We start from the raw sequence: 17,160 nt of genomic DNA on the forward strand, positions 1-17,160 counted from the left end.
ATGGGAGTAGTACCACAGGATACTGGCTAGTGACACTATGGGAGTAGTACCATTGGATACTGGCTAGTGACACTATGGGAGTAGTACCATTGGATACTGCCTAGTGATACTGTAAATATGTGATTGGTCTTGTGTGGCTCAGTTGTTAATCGCGTGAACAGACTGTAACCGAAAGGTCACTGGTTCCAATCCCCGAGGTGAAAAAAAAAATCGGTCTGTTCCCTTGAGCAACGGGACTTAACCCTAATTAATCCTGTAAGTCTCTCTAGATAAGAGCATCTGCTGAATTACTGAAATGTAAATGTACCCGAATGGGAAATACCATTGAATGAGCAGTGAGTGAAACTGTAGTCCGATATGTGCTGATTTAGAGCCAAAATGGCGTCGTGTTTTGTTTTTCTATACTGACTCTGAGCCATCATGGGGTCTGTGTCTGTCTGTCTGTTGGTAGTTCTTCCGGAGGCTGACCGAGGAGTTGAGCCAGAAGAGATGGGAGAGTACGCCCATGTCACAACCCATCCCTACGGCAACCAACTCACAGGTCAGAGGTCGTCATAGAACAGACAATCTACTCTATTCTACTCTCCTCTGCTATACTCTCCTCCCCTCTACTCTCCTCTGCTATACTCTACTCTCCTCTGCTATACTCTACTCTCCTCTGCTATACTCTACTCTCCTCTGCTATACTCTCCTCCCCTCTACTCTCCTCTGCTATACTCTACTCTCCTCTGCTATACTCTACTTTCCTCTGCTATACTCTACTCTCCTCTGCTATACTCTCCTCCCCTCTACTCTCCTCTGCTATACTCTACTCTCCTCTGCTATACTCTACTTTCCTCTGCTATACTCTACTCTCCTCTGCTATACTCTCCTCCCCTCTACTCTCCTCTGCTATACTCTACTCTCCTCTGCTATACTCTCCTCTGCTATACTCTACTTTCCTCTGCTATACTCTACTCTCCTCTGCTATACTCTACTCTCCTCTGCTATACTCTACTCTCCTCTGCTATACTCTACTTTCCTCTGCTATACTCCACTCTCCTCTGCTATACTCCACTCTCCTCTGCTATACTCCACTCTCCTCTGCTATTCTCCACTCTCCTCTGCTATTCTCCACTCTCCTCTGCTATACTCTCCTCTGCTATACTCTCCTCTGCTACACTCTCCTCTGTTATACTCTCCTCTGCTATTCTCCACTCTCCTCTGCTGTACTCTCCTCTGCTATTCTCCACTCTCCTCTGCTATACTCTACTCTCCTCTGCTATACTCTACTCTCCTCTGCTATTCTCCACTCTCCTCTGCTATTCTCTGCTATACTCTGCTATACTCTACTCTCCTCTGCTATACTCTACTCTCCTCTGCTATACTCTCCTCTGCTATACTCTACTCTCCTCTGCTATACTCTACTCTCCTCTGCTATACTCTACTCTCCTCTGCTATACTCTCCTCTCCTCTGCTATACTCTCCTCTGCTATACTCTGCTCTCCTCTGCTATACTCTACTCTCCTCTGCTATACTCTACTCTCCTCTGCTATACTCTACTCTCCTCTGCTATACTCTACTATACTCTCCTCTGCTATACTCTACTCTCCTCTGCTATACTCTGCTCTCCTCTGCTATACTCTCCTCTCCTCTGCTATACTCTCCTCTGCTATACTCTACTCTCCTCTGCTATACTCCCATCTCATCTGCTATACTCTGCTATACTCTGCTATACTCTCCTCTGCTATACTCTCCTCTGCTATGCTCTGCTATACTCTGCTCTGCTATACTCTGCTATACTCCACTCTCCTCTGCTATACTCTACTCTGCTATGCTCGGCCATACTCTGCTCTGCTATACTCTGCTATACTCCACTCTCCTCTGCTATACTCTACTCTGATATGCTCAGCTATACTCCACTCTCCTCTGCTATACTCTGATATACTCTACTCTGCTATACTCCACTCTCCTCTGCTATACTCTACTCTGCTATACTCTGCTATACTCTCCTCTGCTATACTCTGCTATACTCCACTCTCCTCTGCTATACTCCACTCTCCTCTGCTATACTCTACTCTGCTATACTCTACTCTGCTCAGCTATACTCTGCTCTGCTATATTCTACTCTGCGCTGCCATACTCTGCTATACTCTGCTATACTCTGCTATACTCTACTATACTCTGCTATACTCTGCTATACTCTGCTCTGCTCAGCTATACTCTGCTCTGCTATATTCCACTCTACTCTGCTATACTCTGCTATACTCTACTCTGCTATACTCTGCTATACTCTGCTATGCTCTCCTCTGCTATACTCTGCTATACTCCACTCTCCTCTGCTATACTCCACTCTCCTCTGCTATACTCTACTCTGCTATACTCTACTCTGCTCAGCTATACTCTGCTCTGCTATATTCTACCCTGCGCTGCTATACTCTGCTATACTCTGCTATACTCTGCGCTGCTATACTCTGCTATATTCTACTCTACTATACTCTGCTATACTCTGCGCTGCTATACTCTGCTATATTCTACTCTACTATACTCTGCTATGCTCTGCTATACTCTACTCTGCGCTGCTATACTCTGCTATATTCTACTCCACTATACTCTGCTATACTCTGCTATACTCTGCTATATTCCACTCTACTATACTCTGCTATACTCTGCTATACTCTGCTATGCTCTGCTATACTCTGCTATACTCTACTCTGCGTTGCTATACTCTGCTATACTCTGCTATATTCTGCTATACTCTGCTATACTCTGCTATACTCTGCTATACTCTACTCTGCTATACTCTACTCTGCTATACTCTACTCTGCTATACTCTACTCTGCTCTGCTATACTCTGCTATACTCTACTCTGCTCTGCTATACTCTGCTATACTCTACTCTGCTATACTCTACTCTGCTCTGCTATACTCTGCTATACTCTACTCTGCTATACTCTACTCTGCTATACTCTGCTCTGCTATACTCTGCTCTGCTATATTCTACTATACTCTGCTATACTCTGCTCTGCTATACTCTACTCTGCTATATTCTACTATGCTCTGCTATACTCTACTCTGCTATACACTGCTATACTCTGCTATACTCTGTTCTGCGCTGCTATACTCTACTCTGCTATACTCTACTCTGCTATACTCTACTCTGCTATACTCTGCTATACTCTGCCATACTCTACTCTGCTATACTCTACTCTGCTATACTCTACTCTGCTATACTCCGCTATACTCTACTCTGCTCTGCTATACTCTGCTATACTCTACTCTGCTATACTCTACTCTGCTATACTCTGCTATACTCTACTCTGCTATACTCTACTCTGCTCTGCTATACTCTGCTGTACTCTGCTATACTCTGCTATACTCTGCTATACTCTGTTCTGCGCTGCTATACTCTGCTATACTCTACTCTACTCAGCTATACTCTACTCTGCTATACTCTACTCTGCTATACTCTGCTCTACTCTGCTCTGCTATACTCTGCTATACTCTGCTATACTCTGTTCTGCTATACTCTGTTCTGCGCTGCTATACTCTGCTATACTCTACTCTCCTCTGCTATACTCTGCTATACTCTACTCTGCTCTGCTATACTCTACTATGCCCTGCTATACTCTACTATACCCTACTATACTCTACTATACTCCACCATACGCTACTTTGCTATACTCTGCTATACTCTACTATACTCAGCTATACTCTACTCCGCTATACTCTACTATACTCTACTATACTCTGCTATACTCTGCGCTGATATACTCTGCTCTACTCTGCTCTACTCTGCTATACTCTACTCTGCTATACTCTGCTCTGCTATACTCTGCTCTGCTATATTCTACTATACTCTGCTATACTCTGTTCTGCGCTGCTATACTCTGCTATACTCTACTCTGCTATACTCTACTCTGCTATACTCTACTCTGCTATACTCTACTCTGCTATACTCTGTTATACTCTACTCTGCTATACTCTACTCTGCTATACTCTACTCTGCTATACTCTACTCTGCTATACTCTCCTCTGCTATACTCTACTCTGCTATACTCTGTTCTGCGCTGCTATACTCTGCTATACTCTACTCTCCTCTGCTATACTCTCCTCTGCTATACTCTACTCTGCTATACTCTCCTCTGCTATACTCTGCTATACTCTGCGCTGCTATACTCTGCTATACTCTACTCTGCTATACTCTACTCTGCTATACTCTACTCTGCTATACTCTGCTATACTCTGCTCTGCTCTGCTATACTCTGCTATACTCTACTCTACTCTGCTATACTCTGCTCTGCTATACTCTACTCTGCTATACTCTGCTATACTCTGCTATACTCTGCTATACTCTACTCTGCTATACTCTACTCTGCTATACTCTACTCTGCTATACTCTGCTCTGCGCTGCTATACTCTGCTATACTCTGCTATACTCTCCTCTGCTATACTCTACTCTGCTATACTCTGCTATTCTCTGCTCTGCTATACTCTGCTATACTCTACTCTGCTATACTCCACTCTGCTATACTCCACTGGACGTCCTCTTCTATTCTGTTATGGCCTTGTGTGGCTCTGTTGGTAAAGCATTACTCATATTCTGATTGAATATCTGACTGAGATGATTACTAAGTTTAGTTAGCTGGTTACTACGTTTAGTTAGCTGGTTACTAAGTTTAGTTAGCTGGCTACTAAGTTTAGTTAGCTGGCTACTAAGTTTAGTTAGCTGGCTACTAAGTTTAGTTAGCTGGCTACTAAGTTTAGTTAGCTGGCTGCTAGACTAACTTTCCAGTCTAAAATGGAGCTGACAGGGACTAATTTAGTGACTTTCAGTGACTGACACACACTACATGACCAAAAGTATGTGGACACCTGCTTGTCAAACATCTCATTACAAAATCATGGGCATTAATATGGAGTTGGTCCCTCCCCTTCACTGCTATAACAGCCCCCACTCTGTGGGGAAGTCTCACTGGGAAGGCTTTCCACTAGATGTTGGAACATTGCTGTGGGGACTTGCTTCCATTCAGCCACAAGAGTATTAGTGAGGTCGGGCACTGATGTTGGGCTCACAGTCGGTGTTCGCAGTCGGCGTTCCAATTCATCCCAAAGGTGTTCGATGGGGTTGAGGTCAGGGCTCTGTGTAGGCCAGTCAAGTTCTTCCACACCGATCTCAACAAACCATTTCTGCATGGACCGCGCTTTGTGCACGGGGGCATTGTCATGCTGAAACAGGAAAGGACATTCCCTAAACTGCTGCCACAAAGTTGGAAGCACAGAATCATGTAGAATATCATTGTATGTTGTAGCGTTAATATTTCCCTTCACTGGAACTAAGGGGCCTGAACCATGAAAAACAGCCCCAGACCATTATTCCTCCTCCACCAAACTTTACAGTTGGCACTATGCATTAGGGCAGGTAGCGTTCTCCTGGCATCCACCAAACCCAGATTCGTCCGTCAGACTGCCAGATGGCGAAGCGTAGTTCATCATTGCAGAGAACGCGTTTTCCAGAGTCGTTGAAAGTCACTGAGCTCTTCAGTACGGGCAATTCTACTGCCAATGTTTGTCTATGGAGATTGCATGGCTGTGTGCTCGGATTATATACACCCGTCAGCAAATAGCCAAATCCACTCATTTGAACCGGTGTCCTTAGTTAATGGATGATGTCGACTAGGGAGTTAATATTTTTGACTGTTGCATTATGGGCCCCTAGTTGATAAAATATGGAGCAGGGTACAGGAATGTGCTGTTGTCCCTAACCCCTTTCCTTCCTCTCACCTACTGGGACTATTGTTGCTTTGTGTGTGTTGTTTTGGGTCAGACCTCTTCAAAGCAGTCTCTCTCTGTGATTCTCTCTCTCTCTCTCTGTGATTCTCTCTCTCTGTGATTCTCTCTCTCTGTGATTCTCTCTCTCTCGTTGTGATTCTCTCTCTCTCTGTGATTCTCTCTCTCTCTCTCTGTGATTCTCTCTCTCTCTCTGTGATTCTCTCTCTCTCTCTGTGATTCTCTCTCTCTCTCTGTGATTCTCTCTCTCTATGTGATTCTCTCTCTCTATGTGATTCTCTCTCTCTCTGTGATTCTCTTTGTGATTCTCTCTCTCTTTGTGATTCTCTCTCTCTTTGTGATTCTCTCTCTCTCTCTGTGATTCTCTCTCTGTGATTCTCTCTCTCTCTCTGTGATTCTCTCTCTCTCTCTGTGATTCTCTCTCTCTCTCTGTGATTCTCTCTCTCTCTCTGTGATTCTCTCTCTCTCTATGTGATTCTCTCTCTCTATGTGATTCTCTCTCTCTCTGTGATTCTCTCTGTGATTCTCTTTGTGATTCTCTCTCTCTTTGTGATTCTCTCTCTCTCTGTGATTCTCTCTCTCTCTCTGTGATTCTCTCTCTGTGATTCTCTCTCTCTCTGTGATTCTCTCTCTCTCTCTGTGATTTTGTCTCTCTGTGATTTTCTCTCTCTGTGATTCTCTCTCTCTGTGATTCTCTCTCTCTGTGATTCTCTCTCTCTGTGATTCTCTCTCTCTGTGATTCTCTCTCTCTCTCTGTGATTCTCTCTCTTTCTCTTTGTGATTCTCTCGCTCTGTGATTCTCTCTCTCTCTCTTTGTGGCTCTCTCTCTCTGTGATTCTCTCTCTCTCTCTGTGTGATTCTCTCTCTCTGTGATTCTCTCTCTCTGTGATTCTCTCTCTCTGTGATTCTCTCTCTCTGTGATTCTCTCTCTTTGTGATTCTCTCTCTCTGTGATTCTCTCTCTCTGTGATTCTCTCTCTCTGTGATTCTCTCTCTATGTGCGTGCGTGTAAATAACGTCTCCTCTCTGGTCGTTCTGCAGACAGGAAGGACGCGAGCGGTGGGGATCGTCGGCATCGAGAGGAAGATAGAGGAGAGGAGGAAAGAGACAGAGAAAAACATCTCAGAGGTGAGAAAGAAGATGGAGAGAGACAGACAGGGTAGAAAGAGAGGATGAGAGACAGACAGGGTAGAAAGAGAGGATGAGAGACACAGGATAGAAAGAGAGGATGAGAGACACAGGATAGAAAGAGAGGATGAGAGACACAGGATAGAAAGAGAGGATGAGAGACACAGGGTAGAAAGAGAGGATGAGAGACACATTGTAGAAAGAGAGGATGAGAGACAGACAGGGTAGAAAGAGAGAGAGAAAGAGAAAGGGATGGAGAGACAGACAGGGTAGAAATAGAAGATGAGAGACAGACAGGGTAGAAAGAGAGGATGAGAGACAGACAGGGTAGAAAGAGAAGATGAGAGACAGACAGGGTAGAAAGAGAAGATGAGAGACAGACAGGGTAGAAAGAGAGAGAGAAAGAGAAAGGGATGGAGAGACAGACAGGGTAGAAATAGAAGATGAGAGACAGACAGGGTAGAAAGAGAGGATGAGAGACAGACAGGGTAGAAAGAGAAGATGAGAGACAGACAGGGTAGAAAAAGAAGATGAGAGACAGACAGGGTAGAAACAGAAGATGAGAGACAGACAGGGTAGAAAGAGAAGATGAGAGACAGACAGGGTAGAAACAGAAGATGAGAGACAGACAGGGTAGAAACAGAGGATGAGAGACAGACAGGGTAGAAACAGAGGATGAGAGACAGACAGGGTAGAAAGAGAGGAGTGAATGGAACAGATTCAGTGGGGAGAAGCCGTTGTGTTTGGTTCTCAAAGACCTCTCCGTTGATGTGCGCTAGTCTTGTATTGCATTTTAGGAACATAGAAATAACAACTGTTTTCGTGTTTGATTTGGTAAGAGGATGGAGTCCAACAAGAATGTGTTACAGAGGAGGGGGGATACTGGAGTGGCTTTTAACAGAGGAGGGGGGATACTGGAATGGCTTTTAACAGAGGAGGGGGGATACTGGAGTGGCTTTTAACAGAGGAGGGGGGATACTGGAATGGCTTTTAACAGAGGAGGGGGGATACTGGAGTGGCTTTTAACAGAGGAGGGGGGATACTGGAGTGGCTTTTAACAGAGGAGGGGGGATACTGGAATGGCTTTTAACAGAGGAGGGGGGATACTGGAGTGGCTTTTAACAGAGGAGGGGGGATACTGGAATGGCTTTTAACAGAGGAGGGGGGATACTGGAGTGGCTTTTAACAGAGGAGGGGGGATACTGGAGTGGCTTTTAACAGAGGGGGGATACTGGAGTGGCTTTTAACAGAGGAGGGGGGATACTGGAGTGGCTTTTAACAGAGGAGGGGGGATACTGGAGTGGCTTTTAACAGAGGAGGGGGGATACTGGAATGGCTTTTAACAGAGGAGGGGGGATACTGGAGTGGCTTTTAACAGAGGAGGGGGGATACTGGAATGGCTTTTAACAGAGGAGGGGGGATACTGGAATGGCTTTTAACAGAGGAGGGGGGATACTGGAATGGCTTTTAACAGAGGAGGGGGGATACTGGAGTGGCTTTTAACAGAGGAGGGGGGATACTGGAGTGGCTTTTAACAGAGGAGGGGGGATACTGGAATGGCTTTTAACAGAGGAGGGGGGATACTGGAGTGGCTTTTAACAGAGGAGGGGGGATACTGGAGTGGCTTTTAACAGAGGAGGGGGGATACTGGAGTGGCTTTTAACAGAGGAGGGGGGATACTGGAATGGCTTTTAACAGAGGAGGGGGGATACTGGAGTGGCTTTTAACAGAGGGGGGATACTGGAGTGGCTTTTAACAGAGGAGGGGGGATACTGGAATGGCTTTTAACAGAGGAGGGGGGATACTGGAATGGCTTTTAACAGAGGGGGGATACTGGAATGGCTTTTAAAATAGTATATAGTGCATTCAAAGTCTTCAGACCCCTTCACTTTTTCCACATTTTGTTACGTTACAGCCTTATTCGAAAATTGATTTAATAAATGTTTTTCCACATCAATCTACACACAATACCCCATAATGACATCACAATACCCCATAATGACATCACAATACCCCATAATGACATCACAATACCCCATAATGACATCACAATACCCCATAATGACAGAGCAAAAACAGGTTTTTAGACATTTTTGCAAATTTATTAAATATTAAAACAGAACCTTATTTACATAAGTATTCAGACTCTTTGCTATGAGACTGGATATTGAGCTCAGGTGCATCCCGTTTCAATTAAACAATAAAAATAATCTCCATCATTCTGAAATGGAAGAAGATTGGAACCACCAACCACCTAGAGCTGGCCGCCCGGCCAAACTGAGCAATCGGGGAAGAAGGGCCTTGGTCAGGGTGGTGACCAAGAACCCGATGGTCACTCTGACAGAACTCCAGAGTTCCTCTGTGGAGATGGGAGAACCTTCCAGAAGGACAACCATCTCTGCAGCACTCCACCAATCAGGCCTTTATAGTAGAGCAGCCAGACGGAAGACACTCCTCAGTAAAAGGCACATGACAGCCCGCTTGGGGTTTGCCAAAAGGCACCTGCTCTGAAGAAACCAAGATTGAACTCTTTGGCCTGAATGCCAAGCGTCACGTCTGGAGGAAACCAGGCTCCGCTCATCACCAGGCAAATGCCATACCTACGATGAAGCATGGTGGTGGCAGCATCATGCTGTCGGGATGTTTTTCAGCAGCAGGGACTGGGAGACTAGTCAGGATCGAGGGAAAGATGAACGGATCAAAGTACAGAGAGATCCTTGATGGAAACCTGCTCCAGAGCACTCAGGACCTCAGACTGGGGCGAAGGTTCACCTTCCAACAGGACAACGACCCTAAGCACACAGCTAAGACAACGCAGGAGTGGCTTGGGGACAAGTCTCTGAATGTCCTCGAGTGGCCCAGCCAGAGCGGACTTTGCCGGACTTGAACCCAATCGGACATTTCTGGAGAGACCTGAAAATAGCTCTGCAGCGACGCTCCCCATCCAACCTGACAGAGCTTGAGAGGATCTGCAGAGAAGAATGGGAGAAACTCCCCAAATACAGGTGTGCCAAGCTTGTAGCGTCATACCCAAGAAGACTCGAGTCTATAATCACTGCCAAAGGTGCTTCAACAAAGTACCGAGTAAAGGGTCTGAATACTTATGTAAATGTGATATTTCAATATATAAATTAGCAACATTTTATAATCTGTTTTTACTTTGTCATTATGGGGTATTGTGTGTAGTTTGAGGGCGAAAAAAAACAATTTGTATCCATTTTAGAATAAGGTTTTAACGTAACAAAATGTGGAAAAGGGTTTGGCTTAATCTGTTATTATACTACTCTAATGATTACATTATCCTCTCTGTCTATATATATATATATATATAATCTGTTATTGTACTACTCTAATGATTACATTATTCTCTCTCTCTCTCTGTCTCTGTCTGTCTCTCTCTGTCTCTCTCTCTCTGTCTCTGTCTCTCTGTCTCTCTCTGTCTCTCTGTCTCTCTCTCTCTCTCTGTCCGTCTCTCTCTCTGTCTCTCTCTCTCTGTCTCTCTCTCTCTGTCTCTCTCTCTCTGTCTCTCTCTCTCTGTCTGTCTCTCTCTCTCTGTCTCTCCCTGTCTCTCCCTGTCTGTCTCTCTCTGTCTCATATTCCCCCTCAGGCCTTTGAGGACCTCAGCAAGCTGATGGTGAAGGTAAAAGAGTTATATATGTATGAACTAGCAATATTCCGTGTGCAGGCATCTAACGCCGGGTCGACCCTGGTCCTCTAGCGCCGGGTCGACCCTGACCTCTAACGCCGGGTCGACCCTGACCTCTAACGCCGGGTCGACCCTGGTCATCTAGCGCCGGGTCGACCCTGGTCCTCTAACGCCGGGTCGACCCTGGTCCTCTAACGCCGGGTCGACCCTGGTCATCTAACGCCGGGTCGACCCTGGCATCTAACGCCGGGTCGACCCTGGTCCTCTAACGCCGGGTCGACCCTGGTCCTCTAACGCCGGGTCGACCCTGGTCCTCTAACGCCGGGTCGACCCTGGTCCTCTAGCGCCGGGTCGACCCTGGTCCTCTAGCGCCGGGTCGACCCTGGTCCTCTAGCGCCGGGTCGACCCTGGTCCTCTAGCGCCGGGTCGACCCTGGTCCTCTAGCGCCGGGTCGACCCTGGTCCTCTAGCGCCGGGTCGACCCTGGTCCTCTAGCGCCGGGTCGACCCTGACCTCTAGCGCCGGGTCGATCCTGACCTCTAGCGCCGGGTCGACCCTGACCTCCAGCGCCGTGTTGACCCTGACCTCTAGCGCCGGGTCGACCCTGACCTCCAACGCCGGGTCGACCCTGGCCTCCAGCGCCGGGTCGACCCTGGCCTCCAGCGCCGGGTCGACCCTGGCCTCCAGCGCCGTGTCGACCCTGACCTCTAGCGCCGGGTCGACCCTGACCTCCAACGCCGGGTCGACCCTGGCCTCCAGCGCCGGGTCGACCCTGACCTCCAGCGCCGGGTCGATCCTGACCTCTAGCGCCGGGTCGACCCTGACCTCCAGCGCCGCGTTGACCCTGACCTCCAGCGCCGCGTTGACCCTGACCTCTAACGCCGGGTCGACCCTGGTCCTCTAGCGCCGGGTCGACCCTGGTCCTCTAGCGCCGGGTCGACCCTGGTCCTCTAGCGCCGGGTCGACCCTGGTCCTCTAGCGCCGGGTCGACCCTGGTCCTCTAGCGCCGGGTCGACCCTGACCTCTAGCGCCGGGTCGATCCTGACCTCTAGCGCCGGGTCGACCCTGACCTCCAGCGCCGTGTTGACCCTGACCTCTAGCGCCGGGTCGACCCTGACCTCCAACGCCGGGTCGACCCTGGCCTCCAGCGCCGGGTCGACCCTGGCCTCCAGCGCCGGGTCGACCCTGGCCTCCAGCGCCGTGTCGACCCTGACCTCTAGCGCCGGGTCGACCCTGACCTCCAACGCCGGGTCGACCCTGGCCTCCAGCGCCGGGTCGACCCTGACCTCCAGCGCCGGGTCGATCCTGACCTCTAGCGCCGGGTCGACCCTGACCTCCAGCGCCGCGTTGACCCTGACCTCCAGCGCCGCGTTGACCCTGACCTCTAACGCCGGGTCGACCCTGACCTCCAGCGCCGGGTCGACCCTGGTCCTCTAGCGCCGGGTCGACCCTGGTCCTCTAGCGCCGGGTCGACCCTGGTCCTCTAGCGCCGGGTCGACCCTGGTCCTCTAGCGCCGGGTCGACCCTGGTCCTCTAGCGCCGGGTCGACCCTGGTCCTCTAGCGCCGGGTCGACCCTGGTCCTCTAGCGCCGGGTCGACCCTGGTCCTCTAGCGCCGGGTCGACCCTGGTCCTCTAGCGCCGGGTCGACCCTGGTCCTCTAGCGCCGGGTCGACCCTGACCTCTAGCGCCGGGTCGATCCCGGTCTTAAAGCGTTAACGTTTATTTTCCATGTGGTGTGATGAATACATTTGAAATCTTACACACACTATCACTGGCAATAAACGCTGTGTGTGTGTGTCTCCTCTCTCTCGTTAGGCTAAGGAGATGGTGGAGTTGTCCAGGTCCATCGCCAACAAAATCAAAGACAAGCAGGGAGACATCACAGAGGATGAGGTAGGTCTGCTCTTCATCATCACCATCAGGGATTTTTTTCTACCTCTGCGTCCCAAATGGAAAACAAATCCCAATGTAGTGCACTAGTTTGACCAGGGGGAATAGGGTTCCAATGTAGTGCACTAGTTTGACCAGAGGGAATAGGGTCCCAATGTAGTGCACTAGTTTGACCAGGGGGAATAGGGTCCCAATGTAATGCACTAGTTTGACCAGGGGGAATAGGGTCCCAATGTGTTCCAGTGTAATGTGTTGTTTTACAGGGTCAGCCATAGTAGTAGGGTGGACCATTTCTGTTGTAGATTATTAAAGACTAGGGTGGACCATTTCTGTTGTAGATTATTAAAGACTAGGGTGGACCATTTCTGTTGTAGATTAGTAAAGACTAGGGTGGACCATTTCTGTTGTAGATTAGTAAAGACTAGGGTGGACCATTTCTGTTGTAGATTATTGAGGACCTGTTTTTTAATTGAGAGAATCCAGTCTATTATATTGTTGTAGGTGGTGTAATAATTAAGTTGCGTCTTCGTGCCGACTCCTCCACGCGCCCCACAGTTTGGGAACCACTGGGTTGGGAACAATATAGAGGCTCAAACACACACACACACACACACACGGATTGCCCATGTGATCTGCTTGTACTCTAATACTCCTAAACTTAATGGGCTTTCTGGTTGTTGACAAGGATTTAGCTGGCTGTACACACACCATAGTATGTGAGTGGAGCTGGAGAGATGAGCTGGCTTTTCAACTGCTCACACACACACACACACACACACACACACACACACACACACACACACACACACACACACACACACACACACACACACACACACACACACACACACACACACACACACGTTATGTTCTTCTATCCTCAGGGGGACCTAAAATACATTTCCATAATGTATTTCCACATTTCCACATTTCCATATCAAATTTTCCTTAACCTTAATCCGTAACCCTATTTACATTGACTACCCCCCCCCCCCCCCCCCCCCCCCCCCCCCCCCCCCCCCTGTTTTTACACTGCCGCTACTCGCTGTTTATTATCTATGCATAATCACAAATGACCCCGATTTAACCTGTACCCCCGCGCATTGACTCGGTACCAGTACCCCCTGTATATAGCCTCGTTATTGTTATGTAAATGTATTGTGTTACCTATTGACTAACCCCTTACCCAAACCCTAATTGTAACCCCTAAACATAAGAATAACCTTTGTCCTCATGGGAATGTGGGAAATTTCCCCACGAGGTAGAATTTTCCTTGTTTTACTATAGCGTTGTGGGGACTTTTAGGGATTTTAGGTCCCACACAAGGATGGAAGAACCAACCCACCCACACATATCCATGTATGAGGCGCTGTGTGCTGACTGTGAGGTAGAGAGGGACCGAGAATTGCAGACAGGCAGTTGAAGGGACACCCGTGTGTGTGTTTGTCCTTCAAACATGACAGACTTACCTACCATGGATTTGGCTGGTGTTACACACACACACACACACACTTAGTCGTGATATAATTTCCGAGTAGCCTGTCCACTAAGACAGAACTGCCAGTAACCAGACATTAATTTGGCAAAGACTGTCTTTGTTTGTTCACCAAATATCCTCAATGACATGTTGGTTCACCAAATACCCTCAATGACTTGTTGGTTCACCAAATACCCTCAATGACCTGTTGGTTCACCAAATACCCTCAATGACTTGTTGGTTCACCAAATACCCTCAATGACCTGTTGGTTCACCAAATACCCTCAATGACTTGTTGGTTCACCAAATACCCTCAATGACATGTTGGTTCACCAAATACCCTCAATGACATGTTGGTTCACCAAATACCCTCAATGACATGTTGGTTCACCAAATACCCTCAATGACCTGTTGGTTCACCAAATACCCTCAATGACTTGTTGGTTCACCAAATACCCTCAATGACATGTTGGTTCACCAAATACCCTCAATGACACGTTGGTTCACCAAATACCCTCAATGACCTGTTGGTTCACCAAATACCCTCAATGACCTGTTGGTTCACCAAATACCCTCAATGACCTGTTGATTCACCAAATACCCTCAATGACACGTTGGTTCACCAAATACCCTCAATGACCTGTTGGTTCACCAAATACCCTCAATGACCTGTTGGTTCACCAAATACCCTCAATGACTTGTTGGTTCACCAAATACCCTCAATGACTTGTTGGTTCACCAAATACCCTCAATGACTTGTTGGTTCATCAAATACCCTCAATGACCTGTTGGTTCACCAAATACCCTCAATGACTTGTTGGTTCACCAAATACCCTCAATGACTTGTTGGTTCACCAAATACCCTCAATCACCAAATACCCTCAATGACTTGTTGGTTCACCAAATACCCTCAATGACATGTTGGTTCACCAAATACCCTCAATGACATGTTGGTTCACCAAATACCCTCAATGACTTGTTGGTTCACCAAATACCCTCAATGACTTGTTGGTTCACCAAATACCCTCATTGACTTGTTGGTTCACCAAATACCCTCAATGACTTGTTGGTTCACCAAATACCCTCAATGACTTGTTGGTTCACCAAATACCCTCAATGACTTGTTGGTTCACCAAATACCCTCAATGACTTGTTGGTTCACCAAATACCCTCAATGACTTGTTGGTTCACCAAATACCCTCAATGACTTGTTGGTTCACCAAATACCCTCAATGACTTGTTGGTTCACCAAATACCCTCAATGACTTGTTGGTTCACCAAATACCCTCAATGACTTGTTGGTTCACCAAATACCCTCAATGACTTGTTGGTTCACCAAATACCCTCAATGACTTGTTGGTTCACCAAATACCCTCAATGACTTGTTGATTCACCAAATACCCTCAATGACATGTTGGTTCACCAAATACCCTCAATGACTTGTTGGTTCACCAAATACCCTCAATGACTTGTTGGTTCACCAAATACCCTCAATGACTTGTTGACTTGTTGGTTCACCAAATACCCTCAATGACTTGTTGGTTCACCAAATACCCTCAATGACTTGTTGGTTCACCAAATACCCTCAATGACTTGTTGACTTGTTGGTTCACCAAATACCCTCAATGGCTTGTTGGTTCACCAAATACCCTCAATGACATGTTGATTCACCAAATACCCTCAATGACTTGTTGGTTCACCAAATACCCTCAATGACTTGTTGATTCACCAAATACCCTCAATGACATGTTGGTTCACCAAATACCCTCAATGACTTGTTGGTTCACCAAATACCCTCAATGACTTGTTGACTTGTTGGTTCACCAAATACCCTCAATGACCTGTTGGTTCACCAAATACCCTCAATGACTTGTTGGTTCACCAAATACCCTCAATGGGATGTTGACTTGTTGGTTCACCAAATACCCTCAATGGGATTGTTGACTTGTTGGTTCACCAAATACCCTCAATGGGATGTTGGTTTGAAGCAGAACGTCTGGTTTACTAATGAATGAATCAGTCCTCTGTCTGAGTCTAATATCACTCTGTCTGTTTTCTCTACCAGACCATCCGGTTAGGGCGCGTACACACACACACACACACACAGACACACACACAGACACACACACAGACACACACACACACAAAACACGCGCGTTTGTTTTGCTATCTTTGTGGGGACCAAACAATTGATTCCCATTCAAAATCCTATTTTCCTTAATCCTAATGCTTAACCTGTCTAGCCCCGGGGTGCCGCTAGCGGAACACCCCCCCCCCCCCCCCCCCCCACCCCCACTGAAAAGGCAGAGCCGTGAAATTCCCCCCCAAATTTTTTTTTAAATATTTAACTTTCACACATTAAAGTCCAATACAGCTAATGAAAGACACAGATCTTGTGAATCCAGCCAACATGTCCGATTTTTAAAATGTTTTACAGGGAAGACACAATATGTAAAGATGTAAATCTATTAGCTAAACACATTAGCATAATCCACCATCTTTTCTTTGTCCACCAACACCAGTAGCTATCACCAATTCGGCTAAACTAAGATATTGATAGCCACTAACCAAGAAAAAAGCTCATCAGATGACAGTCTGATAACATATTTATGGTATAGGATAGGTTTTGTTAGAAAAATGTGCATATTTCAGGTAGATGTCATAGTTTACAATTGCACCCACCTTCACAAATGGACTAGAATAAATACATAGAGCAACGTGTTTACCTACTTACTAATCATCAAACATTTCGTAAAAATACACAGCATACAGTAATCGAAAGACAAAGATCCTGTGAATACAGACAATATTTCAGATTTTCTAAGTGTCTTACAGCGAAAACACAATAAATTGTTATATTAGCATAGCACATGTGCAAACATTACACCAGCATTGATTCTAGCCAAAGAGAGCGATAACGTAAACATCGCCAAAATATATGTAAGGGCTGTCTCTCTCCTCATCCTCGGACGAGGAGAGAAGGATCATCAGACCAAAATGCAGCATTCGGGAAGTAAGCCATCTTTTTATTATTAACGACGATGGCAACACGAAACAAAACACTTTCAAATATACAAAACAAGAAAACGACGTTGACGAAACCTGAACATAAACTTACATAACTAAACGTAAACTCACGGACAGGAAACAGACGACATCAAAATAAACGAACAGCCAAACAGTCCCGTATGGTACATACATTCAACGACACAGGAGACAATCACCCACAAACAAACAGTGAGAACACCCTAC

At 46.8% G+C, this 17,160-nt stretch overlaps 1 protein-coding gene across 1 annotated transcript in view; it reads left to right on the forward strand.

The window, feature by feature from the left end:
• Positions 1 to 17,160, forward strand: part of vps36 (vacuolar protein sorting 36 homolog) — a 60,013-nt gene that overhangs the window by 5,620 nt on the left and 37,233 nt on the right. Inside the window, exons 5-8 of the mRNA XM_055936832.1 lie at positions 452 to 541; positions 6,809 to 6,895; positions 10,503 to 10,535; positions 12,357 to 12,434. Of these exons, the coding sequence (XP_055792807.1) occupies positions 452 to 541; positions 6,809 to 6,895; positions 10,503 to 10,535; positions 12,357 to 12,434 (288 nt within the window). The remainder of the gene's footprint in view (positions 1 to 451; positions 542 to 6,808; positions 6,896 to 10,502; positions 10,536 to 12,356; positions 12,435 to 17,160) is intronic.

The sequence above is a fragment of the Salvelinus fontinalis genome, chromosome 10 (genome assembly GCF_029448725.1).
Source record: "Salvelinus fontinalis isolate EN_2023a chromosome 10, ASM2944872v1, whole genome shotgun sequence".
Taxonomy (NCBI): domain Eukaryota; kingdom Metazoa; phylum Chordata; class Actinopteri; order Salmoniformes; family Salmonidae; genus Salvelinus; species Salvelinus fontinalis.